We start from the raw sequence: 20,778 nt of genomic DNA, 5'->3' as shown, positions 1-20,778 counted from the left end.
ATTCTCTGTCTGACACTGTTTATGGGAGCACTATCTGACTGATATTGTTTATGGGGGCACTCTGACTGTTTATGAGAGAATTTTCTGACTAAGTGTTTATGGGTGGCACTCTGACTGTCACTGTTTATGGGAGAATTCTGTGCTTGACATGTTTATGGAGGCACTCTCTGACAGACACTGTTTATGAGGGCTGTCTCTGTCACTGACATTCTGCATCTGATACTGTCTATGGGGGCACTCTGACTGAAGCTGTTTATAGGGGCATTCCACTGTTTATGGGGAACTCTCTGACAGACCCTGTTTATGGGGCACTCTGACTGAACCTGTTTATGGAGGCACTCTGACTAAAACTGTTTATGAGGGCATTCTGTGCCTGACACTGTTTATGGAAGGACTCTCTATCTGTTACTGTTTATGAAGACACTCTCTGGCTGTCAGTTTATGGAGGAACTCTCAGACTGTCACTGTGGGGACACTCTCTGACACTGTGTATGGGGGCATTCTCTGAATAAAACTGTTTATGAGGGCATTCTGTGCCTGACACTGTTTATGGAGGCACTCTCTGACTGACACGGTTTATGAAGGCCCTCTATGACTGTCATTGTGTATGGGGGAACTCTCTGACTGACACGGTTTATAATGGCACTCTCTGACTGACACTATTTATGAGGCACTCTCTCACACTTTTTATGGGGGCACTCCCTGACTGACACTGTTTATGAGGCACTCTCTGACTCACACTTTTTATGGGGGCACTCCCTCTCTGACACTGTTTATGGGAGTACTCCGGGACTGACACTGTGTATGAGAGCATTTTCTGACTAACACTGTTTATCGGGCATTCTATGCCTGACACTGTTTATGAGAGCCCTCTATGACTGTCATTGTGTATAGGAGCACTCTCTGACTGAACGTAACATAACAGAAGGTATTTTATTATATAACTGCCAGTATCTTCCTATACTATTGACAGATCATAGTCCAGGGTCTTTTCTGACGATGATGGGTCACATGATTTTGCTGTGTTAGTGAATTGTGTGAATAAAGTTGTGCGATTTTGATATTAAAAAAAGAAGATGGCGGCCTTAATATCAGCTGTGGGGCGGCGAGCGGTGCTAGGTTCTAGAGGTACACTGAGTGGGATCAGGGTAAGCTTTTATTTTGTCTTCGTCCTGCAACGTTTGTTATACGAGCGTCAGTCAATGCATTGCAACTAGCGCCGAACAGAGCATTCGAGTTGCAGGGGCACACAGGTCGCTTCACACGTGACTGATTCCTAACCAATAGACGGCCGCATTCACTTGAGCGATATAAATTGCCATCTTTGATGTGGGCAAGGTTGTAGTTTTGACTGAGACCTTATAATGCAGTGAGGGCAGAATGTCCTCCAGCGCGGGGTTCGTCAAGTTCTATAGTCAGTCACTGCAGCTCGCAGCACAACCATGGAAAGACTGAATCTTCACTTTTTTTTTTTTTTTTACATTGTAATTGCAACTTTAAAGCCGCATTGCTAAAAATAAAAATGTTTTTCTATCCATCCGTTTTATCAGAATTAGGCCACTTTCACACGGTCATGTTACGGACGCTTTTTAGTCTCGGCATTAGGGCAGCAATGTACGGACATCCCACATTTCAAACGACCTTCACTAATATCTCCGTACTGTGGGGATCTCTGGTAATCTGTTTTGCTTGGCTCATTTAAAACCACGGGATGTCCAGACGTTGTGACTGTAATACGGAGAAAAATCGCGCCTGTGTCATGACCTTGTCAAAGTGACATTAGGTGGGAAATTTTCATCTCCTTCGCCAAATGTTCACGATTCAGCGGTCACAGCATACACTGGGAGCAATGGTCACTTTCTTTAAAAATCACCAAAGTTGTTTCGCCTAATAGTCAATAGATTGTGCAAAATATCGCCAAATGCTAATCCAATGGCAGAGTCCCTCCTTTTCCATTCACACCGTCTCTCTTTTTGGGGGGAGGAATATTCCCATAATACGTCTAGGCCGGTTTCATACACGTGTAATACAGACGCATGTTTTACAGCAGAAAATCCCAGCCAAGTTGTAAGCCACGCCCACTTCACTCCACTTTTACCCACCGACATTCATGGCACAAATGTCTCTAAATTCTGGTGTGAATGATTAAAGGGTAACTAGTGAAGAGAGCGAGCAAAAAACACACGGCGCCACCTTGTGCAGGTCAATATGTTAGGTGGGTGAAGCAAGGGGGCAATTACCATGCTCACCTAGGTAGGGTGTTTAAAGCGTAAGGGTAGATCCACATATGCTGCTGCCAGATCCGGATCGGTTCCCAGAAGGGACCGCTTGATTAACAGAGAAAGGAGGAGAAAAAAATGGATCGTCTGGAGGCGCTGCTGCGTGGCGAAATTTGTAGAAATGACGGTAAAGTCCAGATATAATAAAATCGTTTATTTCAATATGTGGCTACGCGTTTCAACGATGAACGAAGGCCTGAGGAAGACGCTCGTTCAGCGTTGAAACGCGTAGCCACATATTGAAATAAACGATTTTATTATATCTGGACTTTACCGTCATTTCTACAAATTTCGCCACGCAGCAGCGCCTCCAGACGATCCATTTTTTTTCTCCTCCTTTCTCCGTTAAAGGGTAACTAAACTTTTGACAAGTCAGGGTATGTTCACACAGAGTTTTTGGCCATTTTTTTGGGATGTTTTTGGAGCCGATTTTCATAGACTTTATTGAAAACGGCTCCAAAAATGCCTGTGAAAAATCACGAGTGGCTCAAGAAACTTCTGAAAAACAGGATCTGTTTTCCTTTGAAATCAGCTCCGTGTTTTCAGACGTTCTTGAGTTTGTGTGTGAACATACCCTCATAGTGAGATGTGAGAAGTTTTTTGATTGGTGGGGGTCTGAGCACGGAGACCCCTACCTATTGCTAAAATGAAGTGGCACAGTGCTCAACCAACTGCTTCTGCTGCTTTATTTAAGTGATCGGTGGGGGTCTCACTGCTCGGACCCACACGAATCAAAACTTCTGACATGTCATTAACATGTCAAAAGTTTTTAAAAAGTTTAGTTACCCTTTACAGGAGTGCTGCAGGCATTTTATATTGATGACCTATCCTTCGTATAGGTCATCAATATCAGATCGGCCGGGGACTGACTCCTGTAACCAACGCCAATCAGCTGATTGATGGGGCTGCTAAGTTCATTGCCCCGGCCTCTTAGGGCTCATGCACAGGACCGTAGTGGTGTGCACGGCCCGTGATTTGCAGTTCGGCCACCCGCAAATCACAGCTAGTGTGCATTAACTTCAATGAGCCTGGACCTCAAAATGCGCTGTAATAAGACCTATCCTATCTTTTTGCAATGCACGGACCTTGGAAACCACGGTCGTGTGCATGGGCCCATTGAAATGAATGGGCCCGCAATTCACCTGCAAAAACACGTTGGTTTGCATGGGGCCTGGTGTTTACCCTGCACAGCACTGTACACCTCCGTAGCAGCTGTGCCTGGCACTGCCATTAACTTGATTAGTACCGGAATTGCAATCCTAGGCACAGCCGCTTCGGATGTGTGCGGCGCCGTCACCGTGGCCCTTCTGTCAGCTGATCGGTGGGGGTGCTGGGAGTCGGACCCCCACCAATCTAATATTAAAGACCTATCCTAAGGCTAGGCCATCCATATAAAATGTCCGGAGAACCCCTTTATTAATGTCACACATCAGAACACTTGGATTAACATGCATAAAAAAAGGCACAAATACTGGGACACGTCTCATTTCACTGCAGTAATATAGGTGAAATCTGTGGAATTTCTGTGTAGAATCCTTAGGGTATGTTCACACGCAGAGTCAAAAACGTCTCAAAATACGGAGCTGTTTTCAAGGGAAAACAGCCCCTGATTATCAGACATTTTTTACGGCCGCTTTTGGAGATGTTTTCATTGGAGTCTATGAGAAAACGGCTCCAAAAACGTCCTAAGAAGTGTCCTGCACTTCTTTTGACGAGCCGTCATTTTACGCGCCGTATTTTGACAGCGACGCGTAAAATGACAGCTCGTCTGCACAGAACATTGTAAGACCCATTGCAAGCAATGGGCAGATGTGTGCCGACGTATTGGAGCCGTCTTTTCATGCGTAATTCGAGGCGTAAAACGCCTCCATTACGTCTGAAAAGAGGTCGTGTGCACATACCCTAAGTATCGGAACGTTTGGAAATCCTCAGCATTCCCTCAATGGACAGGACCTATGAATGAGGTTTTGTTAGACCCCATGCACAAGAACTTATTTTTGCGGCCGCAATTCACCCGCAAATCTGCGGGTGAATAGTGGCCCTATTAATTTCAATAGGCCCATGCACACAACCGTATTTTCCACGGTCCGGGCGTTGCCCAGGAGCCTGGACCGCAAAAAGAGCGGAAATGTCTTATTACGGCCGCATCTTGCAGGCCAGGCTCATAGCAATTAAAGCATGCGGCCATGTGCATGGCCCTTGATTTGCGGGCGGCTCGCGGGTGACACTCCGCGGCCGTCCGAGCCGCAAATCACGGCTGTGCCCACCACTACGGTCGGGTGCGTGAGGCCTTAAGCCCCATTCACATATATTGTACTGTACTTTTTTGGGGGTTGTGCCAGGCTGTCCAACCAATGTGATGTTTCACTTTCTAATAAACCTTTATCACGGTTGTCTAAGGCCTAATGCACATGACCGTGGTGATTTTGCAGTCCGCAAAAACACTGATCCGTTGTCTGTATTAGCGGTCCATTTGTCCGCAAAAAACCTGTTGATAGTTAATCCGTATGTCATCAGTATTCACGGGTCCGCAAGAAACAAAGGCTGGAATTGATGTTGCCAGTTTGTCCCAAACCCCTGAGTAGGTCACATGATCAGCAAATATAGACAGTAAAACGACATGTAATAAAGTTTTTGCGGCCCCTTGTGGATCTGTGAACATCACGGTTGAGTGCATTGGGCCATATAAATGAACGGGTCTGTGTGCTTTAAGCCTTATATGTTAGAAATACAGTTGAACGAGTGTAATAAAGGGGAATATATCAATATATAATGGTCCGCAGATTTGCTTGTATCTGCAAATTTGCTTATCTCTAAAGGCCGTAACATTGCTGTGTGTTTTTGTTTATTCTCCAAAGATGTCCACTAGATGGCAGCATTGTATTGTGGTATGCCTTACCTGGCTGCTGCAGACTTTTGGAAAAAATAATAAATAGATTCAGTCCTTTTCATGTACTTAATGGGGCAGATTTATCAAGACTGGCGTTTCACACGCCAGTCTTACTATAAAGACCACCGGAGAAAAAAAGTAGCGGTGGCGTGAAAATGCAAAAGTTCTATTCCACACCTGAAAATTGTCGTACAGTGCTTGATAAACTCCCACCAAAATATTTGTTTGTGCATTGTATCCCTGTGATAGACATATACCATAATCCTGGGGAGTTTTCTAGGCAGTTAATGTTTACACTAGGTTTGGTGGGGACATTCAGTGTATGCGCCAATATATTCTCCTGGCTGAATAGGTCTGTAGACCCATACGGGCCCAATGGATAACAAAAGGAGAGTCCTTTTAAAAATTCAAAAGAAACAGGTGGGCATTGTAAAATCAGGCACTCCAACTCTACTATGTCATGATCAAAGATAATATTTACAACATACATAGCTCTGGGTCCATCATAATAGAAAACCTCCCTATGGTCATTCCAGCGCTGACCCCTGATGAAGCCGCCACTTGGAGCGGTGATACGCGTGGGGCCCCTTATTCCTATGTGGTGACGTATTATTTCCCCTCAACTTTTTTTCTGGCTTGCTGTGGGTACATATTTGTCATACTCCTATAACGTCAGTTTTATTGCCTCGGCTTATCTTAACCCCTTAACGACCGTTCACTGTCTCTTGACGGCAGGCGGTGCAGGTCCTTAATCTACAGTAACATCTTTTGGCGTCGCTGTAGAAGAGGCTCAGCGCTCATCCTCTAAGCAGGAGCTGTAACTTAGAGCTCCTGCTTAGAGAAGCCTAGTGAATACAGTTGGGATCTGTAAACATTCCGACACCAGCTGTTTAACCCTTTGATCGCTGCGGTTCGTGACTGCGGCATGATCAAATGGAACTCCTTTCTTTGATTGCGTCACTGGAAACCCGGTGAAGCAATCAAAGACCGGGAAAACCCTCTGCAGTCAGCCCTGGGGTCCTAGAAAGGACCCCAGGGCTGTGTATTCAGTTTGCCTGCTATTAGGGCATATTATGTGCTGTCCTAATAGAAGCCTGTATATAATCCATTTCATTCCTGCATGAACCTCATCCCTGCTGTAGCTGCATTTCAAAAAGCTGAAACTTTTATTTTATGGTACTCTGCTTTCCTGTCTTGCTATATAGTCTAATGTTATCTCAAAGTTTTGTCAAAGTGTTTGATCGTCGCTAAGTTTTATGATCATCCAGACCTGCTAGTTTGTTTGTTTATCTCTGCAGAGCTTTTCACCTCATGTGTCTAGTTGATTTGATTAATAGCTGAACGAGCTTAATTAGTCCTAGATCTGAGCATCTACTCCCTATAAATTTAGATGTAGCATATGGGGAAGGCACTCGTGCAGGGGGGCACGACGTCAGAAGTCATCTCTGTCAAAGTGTCATACTGTCAAAGTGTCATACTGTCAAAGTGTCATACTGTCAAAGTGTCATGGCAGTTATACATGGCAGTTATACATGGCAGTTATACATTATACATGGCAGTTATACATGGCAGTTATACATGGCAGTTATACATGGCAGTTATACATGGCAGTTATACATTATACATGGCAGTTATACATGGCAGTTATACATGGCAGTTATACATTATACATGGCAGTTATACATGGCAGTTATACATTATACATGGCAGTTATACATGGCAGTTATACATTATACATGGCAGTTATACATGGCAGTTATACATTATACATGGCAGTTATACATGGCAGTTATACATGGCAGTTATACATGGCAGTTATACATGGCAGTTATACATGGCAGTTATACATGGCAGTTATACATGGCAGTTATACATGGCAGTTATACATTATACATGGCAGTTATACATGGCAGTTATACATTATACATGGCAGTTATACATGGCAGTTATACATGGCAGTTATACATGGCAGTTATACATGGCAGTTATACATGGCAGTTATACATTATACATGGCAGTTATACATTATACATGGCAGTTATACATGGCAGTTATACATTATACATGGCAGTTATACATGGCAGTTATACATTATACATGGCAGTTATACATGGCAGTTATACATGGCAGTTATACATGGCAGTTATACATGGCAGTTATACATTATACATGGCAGTTATACATGGCAGTTATACATGGCAGTTATACATGGCAGTTATACATGGCAGTTATACATGGCAGTTATACATGGCAGTTATACATGGCAGTTATACATGGCAGTTATACATGGCAGTTATACATGGCAGTTATACATGGCAGTTGCACAGGGTCAGTGACAGGTAAGCTGCATTACCAAACCAGACAAACTAGCCCACGCTCTAAATATTAGATTTCTAACTATCTGTAAACAAACATGTTCACTACCGCTCTCATCATTATAGCTGCTCTTGGTTTTCAATCCTATCGCCCATTTAAGACTTGCCCAAAAACAGTACACATCAGTCCTTCTCTCCTGGCCTCACCCATGTACAGCTCCCATTCACTATTCACTTTCCTCAGTCAACTTAACCCATCTCATCCCACTGCCCAACATAAAAATCGCTCTCATAAATCACAGAACCATCTGCTGTCTCTCTCCATTCTCCTGCTACTAGCTGCAGGGGACATCTCTCCCAACCCTGGTCCTCCCTTTCTTCTGCTAAGCTCAACCACTTACCTGCCACACATAGAAACCTTGCAAATCTTCTTGCCATTCCCTGTATGTCTTCTCCTGTCTCTTAACTGTGCTCTCTGGAATTCTCTGTCCGTGTGCAACAAACTCACCTTTATTCATGACTTATGCCTTTCTAACTCTCTCAAACTTCTGGCTCTTACAGAAACATGGCTACACCTGTCTGACACGGCTTCCCCTGCTGCTCTATCTTATGGTGGTCTCCAGTTCTCTCATGCCCCCAGACCTGAGAACAGGCAGGGTGGAGGAGTAGGTATACTTCTTTCCCCACACTGCACTTTCCAGGTCATTCCCCCGGTCCCCTCACTCACATTTCCCTCTTTTGAAGTCCACACTCTCAGACTCTTTCACCCTTTTCCCCTCCGAGTGGCAGTTGTCTACCGCCCACCGGGCTCACCCCGCCAATTCCTGGATCATTTTGCTGCCTGGCTTCCACAATTTCTATCCTCGGAAACACCCACTCTCATCATGGGTGACTTCAACATTCCCATTGATAACCCAATCTCCTCATCTGCCTCCCAGTTTCTATCTTTAACCTCGTCCCTCGGTCTGTCACAACTTACTAACTCTCCTACACATGAAGACGGGCATTCACTTGACCTGGTCTTCTTCCAGCTCTGCTCAGTTTCTGACTTTATTAACTCTCCTCTCCCGCTCTCTGACCACAACCTTCTCTCCTTTACTATCAAATATTCTCTGCCTCCTCAGGTCATCCCTACGTATCAGACATACAGAAATCTACATGCCATTAACACTGTGAAACTCATAGACAATCTACAGTCCTCATTGTCCCCTATCTCTTCCCTCTCCTGTCCCAATCTGGCTGCCAAACTTTATAATAACACTCTCAAAAATGCATTGGATGAAGCAGCCCCCCTACACTCCGAACCACCCGACAAAGACGACGACAACCCTGGCACACGCCTCAATCCCGCTTTCTTCAGCGGTGCTTGAGATGTGCCGAACGACTGTGGAGAAAATCGCATTTGGATGCAGATTTTCTCCATTACAAATTTATGCTGAGAACTTACAACTCTGCCCTTCACCGCACCAAACAAGTCTACTTCACTTCTCTCATCTCCACACTATCTAATAATCCAAAACGCCTCTTTGATACTTTTCACTCCCTCCGTAGTCCTAAAGTGCAGACGCCAATTACAGATCTCCGTGCTGAAGACCTGGTCACTTATTTTAAAGTTAAAATTGACAACATCCGGCATGATATTATCTCCCAGCCCCCTAGTAACATCGATCACCTTCCCTCCCGCACTCCCTCTTCTTCACTCTCAGCATTTGACCCAATAACTGAAGAAGAAGTCTCGAGGCTCCTCTCTTCTTCTCGTCCTACTACCTGCCCTAGTGATCCTGTCCCCTCACACCTCCTCCAGTCCCTCTCCCCAGCTGTCACTAGTCACCTCACTAAAATATTTAACCTCTCTCTTTCCTCTGGTATCTTTCCCTCCGCTTTTAAACATGCCATTATAAACCCATTATTGAAAAAAACAACCCTTGACCCATCCAGCGCTGCCAACTACCGACCAGTCTCTAATCTGCCCTTCATCTCCAAACTCCTGGAACGCTTGGTCTACTCTCGCCTTATCCGCTATCTCTCTGCTAACTCCATTCTTGACCCCTTACAATCTGGTTTCCGCACTCTACACTCCACAGAAACTGCCCTTACTAAAGTCTCAAATGATCTCTTGGTGGCTAAATCGGACGGTAAATCCTCTCTCCTGATTCTTTTGGATCTCTCTGCAGCTTTTGACACTGTAGACCACAAACTCCTACTTAACATGCTCCACTCTATTGGCCTCAAGGACGCGGCTCTCTCTTGGTTTTCCTCCTATCTCTCTGACCGCTCATTCAGTGTGTCATTTGCTGGTTCCACTTCTTCTCCTCTTCCCCTTGATATCGGGGTTCCTCAGGGATCAGTCCTAGGTCCACTCCTCTTTTCTCTCTACACAGCTCCTATTGGACAAACCATCAGCAGATTTGGCTTCCAGTACCATCTCTACGATGATGACACCAAATTATATACCTCTTCCCGTGACATCACCCCTGCTCTAATACAGAACACCAGTGATTGTCTGTACGCTGTCTCTAACATCATGTCCTCACTATATCTGAAACTGAATCTTTCTAAAACTGAGCTCCTTGTGTTCCCACCATCTACTAACCTCCCTAAACCTGATGTCTCCATCTCTGTGTGTGGCACTACCATCACTCCTAAGCAGCACGCCCGCTGTCTCGGGGTTATTTTTGACTCCGATCTTTCCTTTACTCCTCACATACAATCACTTTCACGCTCCTGTCATTTTCACCTCAAAAACATCTCCAGAATCCGCTCTTTTCTTACGGAGGAAACTGCCAAAACTCTCATTGTTGCTCTGATTCACTCTCGTCTTGACTACTGTAACTCATTACTAGTCGGTCTTCCCCTCACTAAACTCTCCCCTCTCCAATCTATCCTCAATGCAGCAGCCAGGCTCATCTTTATGACCAACCGCCACACCAATGCCTCTAATCTGTGCCAGTCACTGCACTGGTTGCCCATCCCCTTCCGAATAAAATTCAAACTTCACCCAAACTTCACCCACAAAGCTCTCCACAGTGCTGCACCTCCTTACATCTCCTCCCTCATCTCTGTCTACCACCCTACTCGGGCTCTACGTTCTGCCAACGACCTTAGATTAAAATCCTCCATAATCCGAACCTCCCACTACCGTCTCCAGGATTTCTCTCGTGCTGCACCCGTCCTCTGGAATGTGCTACCCCAGACAATCAGATTAATTCCCATTATCCACAGTTTTAAACGTGCCCTGAAAACACATCTATTTAGACAGGCCTATAACATTCCCTAATCTGACTCCTTTCCATGGCCCTCCATTTAGATTAGTCATCAGAATAAGATTCCCTCACACTCCTTCTCTTCATGTCCGTCATACACAGATACTGGCTGGTGACCGGCTCATGCAGCTTTATGTTACCACCGCATGTGTATAAAAATGGCCGGACCATTGTACTGAACAAACACTATTACACTTTGTGTCTCCCTTATGTCCTCATAGATTGTAAGCTCTTGCGAGCAGGGACCTCACTCCCCAGGTTTGAATTGTAAATGAACTTTGTCACTATGTAATGTCTGATATTGTTTGTTTCATGTTTCCCTCTAAATTGTAAAGTGCTGCGTAATATGTTGGCGCTATATAAATAAAGATTATTATTATTATTATTATTAAGCCTGTGTCATAGTGACACAGTGTAATGTTTTCAAATACAAGAGTATGCTAATACATTAGAAGTAAAAAATAAAGTGGCAAATAAAGTTATCCCTAAGGCTTCGTTCACATCTGCGCCAGGGTTTCGTTCTGGCGTTCCGTCGGAGCTTCCCGTCCAAACGGAACCCTGTCTGAAACAAACGGACACCATAGGTTTCCGTTTGCATCACCGTTGATTTCAGTAGTGATGGATCCGGTGCAAAATGGTTTTCGTTTGTCTCAGTTGTGCAAGGGTTTTGTCGGAATGAATAGCGCAGTCGACTACGGTATTGATTCTGTCAAAACGACGGAACCCTTGCACAACTGAGACAAACTGAAACCATTTGCACCGGATCAGTCATCATTGAAATCAACGGTTCCGTTTGTTTCAGTCAGGGTTCCATTCTGACGGAAAGCTCAGATGGAACGTCCGAAAGGAACCCTGACTCACATGTGAACAAAGCCTTAACGGGTAATAAGTAACAAAAAAATAAATAAATAAAACAAATACTGTATTAGGTATCTACACCACCGTAATAACCTGAAGAATTAATCTAACAATTTATTTAGCATGAAACGTGAGTGGGATAAAAAATAAACACAAAAACGATGCAGAAAATCTTTTTCCTATATTCAAATAAATTGATATAATTTACAGTGATTTTTTTTTCTACTCCGATACTGCACGAAAAAAAATATGTCGGCAGCACGTCTCACTGTTTACACACAGAAGTGCTTCTGACAACGATAGAATTTCATGCTGCAGAAACGATACGATCAGCCTATGAATGAGTGGTCGCTTGGTCATTGGCTGATCGTTGCCCTTAATACACAGGGCAATGATCGGTAACGAGCATTCATATGTGCACTCATTTACACAATTATTGGCCTGTGTAAAAGTCATTCATTTGCAAACTTGCCTGACGAAGGACGTATGTGCTCTGAAAGCTTGCAAACATCTTTTTCTGGTTAGCCAATAAAGGTATCATACCTAAAAGGGTAGGAACACACTGGGCGTAAACACTGGATTTTCAGCAACGGATTAATTGCGGAAAACACATAAATTGACTTGGGTTTTTTCAGCCACACAGATTTTCTGCTGCTGGTTTTCCCCGTTAATTCAATGGGGTGCTTAAACCCGCAACAAAGTGTTGTGTGTTGCGACGTTTGCGCTGGAATCACAGTGATTCCGCCAAGAAAATCGCAAGAAAGAAAAAAAAAAGTTATACTTACCCAAAGTTCCCCGCTTCTTCTCCAGTCCGGCCTCCTGGGATGGCGTTTAATTTCATGTGACTGCTGCAGCCAATCACAGGCTACAGTGCTCACATGGTCTGCAACATCATCCCAGGAGGCCGGACCACGCACGGAGGAGGGGGTAAGTATGAAGTTTTTATTTTTCCGGCGCTGCTTTACAAAGCGGAAATTCCACCAGAAAAACGCACCAGTTTCTCGGACAGGATTCCCTGCGGTTTTCAGAGCGGATTCGCTGCACAGCTTGACACAGCATATCCGCCATGTACATGCTGTTTGTGTTTCTACCCAAGTATTTAACATCGCATTGTGTTTCTTATAAAATGATTTGTTTCTACTGTGGGTTTTCTGGTGGTTTTTTTTTTGCATATATTTTTGATAGGTTCATAATCAAATTCAGGTTTGCACTTTATTATTCCTTTTGCACTTTATGTATATATCCTTGTGACAATTACCAAAAATAGCTAGAAATGTACGGTTTTAGTTTTCCGCTTATAAGGCCTCATGCACACTTCCGTGTGCAGCCCGTTGTTGCACGGACCAAATCAATGCAAAGGCCGAGACTGTTCCGTCAAAAACGAGCAGGAGTAGGAACTGCACTACTTTTGACGGAACGGTCGCAAGGTTCCATTAAAACAACGGAAGTGTGCATGGCCCCATTGAAATGCGTGTGTCAGGGTGCTATCAGTTAAAAAAACGGATAGCGCCCGGACGAAAAAAACTGAAGTGGGCATGAGGCCTTACTGGAATCTCTGAGGGTTCTCACGTGGTGTAAATAATGCGGATTTTCCGCAATTTAAAGGGGTTTTCCAATACTTTATTTTTTTTTTTAAATCAATGCAATGTTCCTCTATTAATATATTAGTGCACTCTGACTAGCTTTTTCTTGATAATAAATGGTTTTAGTAACATTACTCCCTATTGTTTACCTTGAGAGGTTTGTTTTGCTCAGTAAGTTCATTCCTCTTCTCTTCCTGTGTTTCTCCTCCCTGCATGCACTGCTCTAGTCCCAGCATGCAATGTGCATGCAGCAGTGCACTTGCTCCGCCTACTACACCCAGCTCTACTAACTTCTGCAATCTCAGTCTTCATTTTGGTGCTCTCATTCTATTACTGCTAGCACAAGCTGAAATCACTGGATATCTGCGTTTTTAAACAACACTGACCCTATATGATGATACGTAAAGTTTGGTCTTTATAATTATAAGTTTTCTAAATGTATATTAACTGTTTATACAGTCTTAGTTTTAAATACTGTATTTTATATATATATATATATATATATATATATATATATATATATAAAATAAAAAAAATTGAATTCTAACATGTGAATTGGGATAAAAGGAGCAATACCTGTGGATCGCCGCTGCATCCTGTGTCGGAGATTCACAGTGAGCAAGAAAAAACTAAAGGGAAGCAGCGCTCCTAACTAGCCATCGATGAAAAATAATTCCCCTTCATGTAACTCTGCTACCTGTCAACTGAAAAGTCATCCACCACAGGGAAAAATGTTAGTCCATCATGTCTGATTCCCAGGTGTTTCTTTGCGGTACTCCTCTGTGTGGAAACATTTTTCACTCTGGCAGCTGATTTTTCCATTGACAGGTAGCAGAGTTACACAACAGGAAAACAAATTCCCCATCATGTAACTCTGCTACCTGTGAACTGAAAAGTCATCGGCTGTTTGAAGGGGGTGCACCGCTCGTATAAGCGCTGCTTCCCCTTACTTCATCACACTGTGAATCGCTAACTAGTTCGTATAGAAGCGAAGTATTGCCTAATTATTTTTTTTGGGCTTCCAGTTCAGTTCTGAAGTGGCTTTGAGGGGCCTATATATTAGACACCCCTATGAAACACGACATTTTAGAAACTAGACCCCTCAAAGTATTCACAACAGCATTTAGAAAGTTTATGCACAAAATGTTTTACCAGAGAAACGCAACTCAATACTTATTGTCCAGATTCTGCAGTAGAAATATCCCACATGTGGCCCTCGGGCGGTAATGGACTGAAGCACCGGCCTCAGAAGCAAAGGAGCACCTAGTGGATTTTGAGGCCGCCTTTTTATTAGGCACCATGTCCGGTTTGAATAGGTCTTGTGGTACCAAAATAGTGGAAACCCCCAAAAGGTGATCCCATTTTGGAAACTAGACCACTTGAGGAATACATTGTAGTTTTCCTGGTGGTGCATGCAGCTTTTTGATCAGTTTTTATTCTATTTTTAAGTGGCGCGGTGACTAAAAAACAGCAATTCTATTGTTTTTTAATTCTATTTTTGTTACAGCGTTCACCGTGCGCTATAAATGACATATTCACTTTATTCTATGGGGCGATACGATTAGGGCTCATTTACACGAGCGTATTATACGTTTTTGCAACGCGCGTCGCAGGGACCTATGTTACTCTATGGGGCCGTGCAGACAGGTACGTGATTTTCACGCAGCGTATGTCCGCTGCGTGAAACGCACGACGTCCTATATTTGTGCGCTGTTCGCGCATCACGCACCCATTGAAGTCAATGGGTGTGTGAAAACCACGCATGTCGCACGGAAGCAATTCCGTGGGACGCGCGTGATTCACGCAACAGCACTGTAAAGGATGAATGAAAACAGAAAAGCACCACGTTCTTTTCTGTTTACAAACATCCAAACGGAGTGTCATAATGATGGCGGCTGCGCGAAAAGCACGCAGCCGCGCATCATAAAGGGCTGACACACGGAGCTGTTAAGTGCTTTTTGCGCACGCAAAACGCCGCGCTTTTTGCTTGCACAAAACGCACACGCTCGTGTAAACTCGGCCTTACGGTGACACCAGATGTTTATAGTTTTTTTATGTCTTATGGCGTTTGCACAATAAAATACGTTTTGTAAAAAATCATTCACTTTTTGTGTTTCCTTATTCTAAGAGCAAGAACTTTATAATTTTTCCATCAATAAAGCCGTGCGAGGACTTATTTTTTGCGTAACGAACTGTAGTTTCGATCAGGACCATTTTTCGGTAAATGCAACTTTTTGATCTATTTTTAATACATTTTTTGGGAGGTGAAGTGACCAAACAATTGTGATTTTGGTACGGTATATTATTATTTTCTTTTACGGCGTTCACCGCGCGGGATAAATAACGAAATAATTTTGTAGTTCAGGCCGTTACGGACGCGGCGATACCAATTATGTATCGTTTATTTATATATTTTTATTAATAAAAAAGGACTGATAAGGGAAAAAAAGGGGGATTTTTTTAACTTTTAATTTCTTATTTTTACACATCTTTTTTAACTTTTTTTTTTACTTTATTACTTTGTCCCACTAGGGGACTTGAGGGCAGGAGGCCCTGATCGCTATTCTAATACACTGCACTACATCCGTAGTGCAGTGTATTAGAACTGTCAGCTATTCACTGACAGCAAGCATAGTGGGTCCTGACTTTGTCAGGACCCACTAGGCTTCCGTCGATGGCATAGCCGGACGCCTTTGTTTGGTGTCCGGTTGCCATAGTAACCATCGCCGGCCGCTATCTTGTAGCAGGCCGGCGATGGTAACTTAACCCCTAAAAACCCGCGATCTCTATAGAACGCGGCTTTTAAGAGGTTAGACAGCGGGGACACAGCGATCGGTCCCCGCTGTAGGAGCTGCGGCAGCTGCTGTACGAGACAGCAGCTGTCACAGCTCCTGCACCTGTCGGGAAGACGGCCGAAACGGCCGTTATTCCTGCAACTTCGTATACACACCGCTACACACCTTCAACCTTGCGCATGCGCAGTGTAATATACACGGCCGCTGAAGACGCAGCCACATAATTTCACAGAGCATGCGCGGTGGAGTGTGTTCACCACGCATGCTCTAATTCAATAAAGAAGCACGTGGTACGGTTACGTCATTTTTGACGTAACCGTACAGTGTGAAAGCCGGAAACCGGAAGCAAGGCAGAAGACCAAATGGACGGGTCTGCACAGGAAGTGCAGATTTTGCATTGCTAAGGGGACAGCGACGGAGGAGGATATACGACGCTACAGCCATCTGATGAAACGTAAGTACATTGGAAAGTTATATCTTTTTCATTGTTTTATTTAAATAAATGTAATTTTTTAGTTCCGGAATACCCCTTTAATTGTCCAGAGAGGAAGAGATTTGAACAAATGTCATCCACACGCTGCGTAAATGAGAATTGTCAATTGTATTTGCATAATCGCGGCTTTTTTGTTGCGGGTTATCCCCATTGAATTCGATAAGAACAAATCGCAGATGTGATTTTTGCAGCGGAAAAGCTATGATTTCACCACAAAAATAGCAAATCAGAAAAATTAAAATACTTCTACCAGAATTCTGTTCGACCTCATGCACACGAACGTATTTTTGAGGCCGCAAATCTGCGGGCGAATTGCGGCCCCATTCGTTTGAATGGGCCCATGCACACGACTGTTGTTTCCACGGTCCGTGCATTGCCCAGGAGCCTGAACGGCAAAAAGAAAGGACATGTCTTATTACGGTTGTATTTTTCGGTCCAGGCCCATAGAAATGAATGCACGCGGCCATGTGCACGGCCCGCGATTTGTGGGCGGCCCACGGGTGACACTCCGCGGCCGTCCGAGCCGCAAATCACGTCCGTGCTCACCACTACGGTCGTGTGCATGAGGCCGCCTTCTTTGTGCAGGCCAGCCTCCTGGGAGGACGTTTCATCCTGTATGTGTGCTGTAGCCAATCACAGGCTGCAGCGGTCACATGGAATGAATTGTCCTCCCAGGAGGCTGGCCTGCAGGACGTCAAGAGGAAAGTATGTATTTTTTTTTTTTTTTTTCGCTTCTGTTTGCTTCTGCGGACATTCCGGCTAAAAAACTGCACCACAATCTGGTTTGGTTTTCTGTTTCAATTCAATTGAATATAATAATGTATGAATAACGCATGCCACTCGCAAAGCACAGATGCAATAATGCAACACATACGGACCAGATTCACGCGCGTTTGTCACGCGCGTGAATCTGGTACGCTCGTGTAAATGTAGCCAAAGTTTCATTAAAAATTTTGGACCGTTTGGCTCCTGCAGCTTCTATGTATCACAGTACATAAAAGCTGCAGAATGCAGAAGCAAAACGGTCCCAAATGTTTAATGAAAGTGAATTGCAAAAGCATTTTTTATGTTTAAATGCATACGTAAAAAAAAAAAGCCACCAAAGATATCTGTAGTGTTTAACTACGAGCAGACCCTGTATGTAGACTGATCCCGCCATGTTTATACCCCGACATTTTTCAGACCCCTGACAAATGATTGGTGGTTTTAAAAATCTTGGTCATGGATCTGATCATCGCAGATAATGGAGAGGAATCATTCCCGCTTTCTGTCCATGGAAATGACATTCAGGCCTCCTTCACACACGCTTTTTTTCCCCAGCATTTAAAAAAAAAAAAAAAAAAAATGTACTGTATGTGAATCCTAATTACTCTTCGTGCCACGAATAATGATAATTTTTACAGATTGGTCGATGACCAACAATAGTTTTATCTTTATTCACACTGGCAAATTATCCTTACTATCGCAGACCGTAAAAGAAGTGACAAATGCAGTGGAGTTACACAGGTTGGTTTGTAGTCTGTTACCATGGAGACACAGGTGTGCATACGAGCCGTGTTCATAAAACGGTAGGATAAATTTAATCACGACTATTTACAGTGGTGCACAATTTTTGGGGTATGTAATATGAATTGGAACAATTCGGCTATCTTCACATTTGCGTTTGGCCCTCCACTTGTCGGTTCTTGTTTTTTTTTCTTGTTTTTTTTAAAGGTTTCTGGAACTTTCGACAGCAAGAATAGTGAAGCATGCAGGGCTATTCTTCCTGTCAAAACCATATAAAACCTGACAGGCTCCATTGTAAGTTATTGGGGGCCTCCAGGCGCTGTTCAGATCTGTCAAGTGGTGGATTCAGCATATTTCTATGGCCTTAGTTATGAAGGGAAGCCATAGTACAGATGTGAACAGAGCTTAAAAAAAAAAAAAGTTGCAAAAGTCGAAATCTAGCCGTTAAGTGAGAAAGTATAGGGGATTGCTGTATATGCAGTTCTTTAATATAGTATGAGAGACAATTGCTGTATGCAGTTACATACTATATAGGTATGACTTTTTTGCATATTCAGCATTGAATTCTGCAAACTTGTAAGCTCAATCTTATTGTGACCTGTTATTTTGCGTTGCTTGTAGAGGAGTTGCTTGCTGACTTTTGACATTTGTGGTTATCTACATTGCTGGTTGTGCCGGGATGAATGGAGAGCGCGTTGTCTCGGGTCTGATTCGCCTGCAGTTGGTTTGCTATCTTACTATGCAGCAGACTGATGCTTCAGCATTATTTCACTATGTATGCAGTTATCATTTCAAGGACATCGAATCACTAACAAACATGTCCTTAAGGAAAAAGTAAGATTTTAATTTAACGCTTCATCGCCTCACTGCCGTTCAGAAATTCACCTTGCAGTGGTGTCTCCTGTCCAATGTTGGCATCCTCCGCCCGTGTGCTTTGTATGGCATTTAGCATGCTGTTCTCTACACATCGTGTTCTAAGATATCTCAATGCGGAGACTATATATATATATACTCTCATATGGTCTCATGAGATAAGTGTGTTAGGGCCTGTTCACATCACTGTTGCCCTTCTGTTGAGGGGTTCTGTCTCAGGTTTCCATCGTGTTGACCCCGCAATTGAAAGGAAAAGGGAAATCTAAGCTTCCGTTTCCCTCACCATTGAACTCAATGGTGACGGAAACCTAGCTAATGGTTTCTGTTCGTCACTGTGGTGACAGGGTTCCGTTGTTCTTGACGGAACAGTCGTGGAAGTCAATGGCTCAAAATATATTAGTCTGAAATTTAGACGAGTGTTCCAACAGACTCTCAGGCCAGGCACTTTATCCAGCATTTTAATCAGGATATTTCATACCGATATATATCGAGAGAGGAGAAAAAACACACAGACGCTGCTGATATGCTCAAAATACTCCTCTGGGGGTTTATTTCCAAACTCAATTACAATACTATCCTTCAGAAGGGGTGTAGGCTTGAGGTTAACCAATCAGAGACAATGTGACAATATTTGTTATTCAGCCAATAGCAGACATACGATACATTCCAGATACATCATTATAATTCACATATCCGGTTTGCAGGAGGCCTTATCTCTCTTGGCAAGAATGTTCCTGTAAGATGGGGGAGGCACTCCCACAAGCATATTTGCCACCCTCCCATCTCACTCCCTGTGCCTTCACTGCAAGCTTCGTATGGGAACCAAGGTCAAAGATAACGAACTAAAAAACATACAAAATGAACATTAATATACTTGTGTTAAAGGAACAATGACTTTCTTATTCACTACAAAAGAACCAAGATGGGAACTCCAGACGAGATGGCTGCTGCACGAAATTAAATCATTTAAACATTATCATCACTTTCACATAATACATATCTTAGTAATTCGGCCTCCTGCTTGATAATTCATAATGTAATTCCATACAGAGAATATAAGCAAATAAACCGTCCTTCACAGAACCAATAGCGCAGTCACCTATAATCTCTACAATTGTATTGAAAAAGAAACTGAAATGTTTTAGGGTGGAAAAATAAAGAACAAAAATAATGTGGTAGCATAAATATTCACACCCTTAAACTAATTGAATTCCCCTTTGGCTTTATGACCGCATTCAGTCTTTTTGGGTAGTCTATCAGAATGGCACATCTTGACTTGGCAATTGTTGCCCACTCTTCCTTGCAAAAGCGCTCCAAATCTGTCAGATTGCGGGTCATCTCCTGTGTACAGCCCTCTTCAGGTCACCACACCGATTTTTCAATGGGATTCAGGTCTGGGCTCTGGCTGGGCCATTCCAAAATGTGATCATCTTCCGGTGAAGCCATTCTTTTGTTGATTTGGAGGTTTTGCTTTGGGTCATTCTTGTGCTGAAATGTGAAATTCCTCATCTTCAGCTTTTTAGTAGATACCTGCAGGGTTTGTGCCAATATTGACTGATATTCGGAACTGTTCATAATTCCCTCCACCTTGTTTAAAGCCCCAGTTCCATCTGCAGAAAAACATCCGCAGAGCATAATGCTGCCTCCACCGTGCTCCATAATGCTGCCTCCACCGTGCTCCCTAATGCTGCCTCCACCGTGCTCCCTAATGCTGCCTCCACCGTGCTCCCTAATGCTGCCTCCACCGTGCTCCCTAATGCTGCCTCCACCGTGCTCCCTAATGCTGCCTCCACCGTGCTCCCTAATGCTGCCTCCACCGTGCTCCCTAATGCTGCCTCCACCGTGCTCCCTAATGCTGCCTCCACCGTGCTCCCTAATGCTGCCTCCACCGTGCTCCCTAATGCTGCCTCCACCGTGCTCCCT

At 43.7% G+C, this 20,778-nt stretch overlaps 1 protein-coding gene across 1 annotated transcript in view; it reads left to right on the top strand.

Moving 5' to 3' along the window:
• The first annotated feature begins 1,041 nt into the window (after positions 1–1,041).
• Positions 1,042–20,778, top strand: part of DECR1 (2,4-dienoyl-CoA reductase 1) — a 49,081-nt gene continuing 29,344 nt past the window's right edge. Inside the window, exon 1 of the mRNA XM_075826022.1 lies at positions 1,042–1,148. Within this exon, the coding sequence (XP_075682137.1) occupies positions 1,077–1,148 (72 nt within the window). The 5' untranslated portion in view covers positions 1,042–1,076. The remainder of the gene's footprint in view (positions 1,149–20,778) is intronic.

Source organism: Rhinoderma darwinii, chromosome 5 (genome assembly GCF_050947455.1).
Source record: "Rhinoderma darwinii isolate aRhiDar2 chromosome 5, aRhiDar2.hap1, whole genome shotgun sequence".
NCBI classification, from domain to species: Eukaryota; Metazoa; Chordata; class Amphibia; order Anura; family Rhinodermatidae; genus Rhinoderma; species Rhinoderma darwinii.
This window is presented reverse-complemented; position numbering and strand designations above follow the sequence as displayed.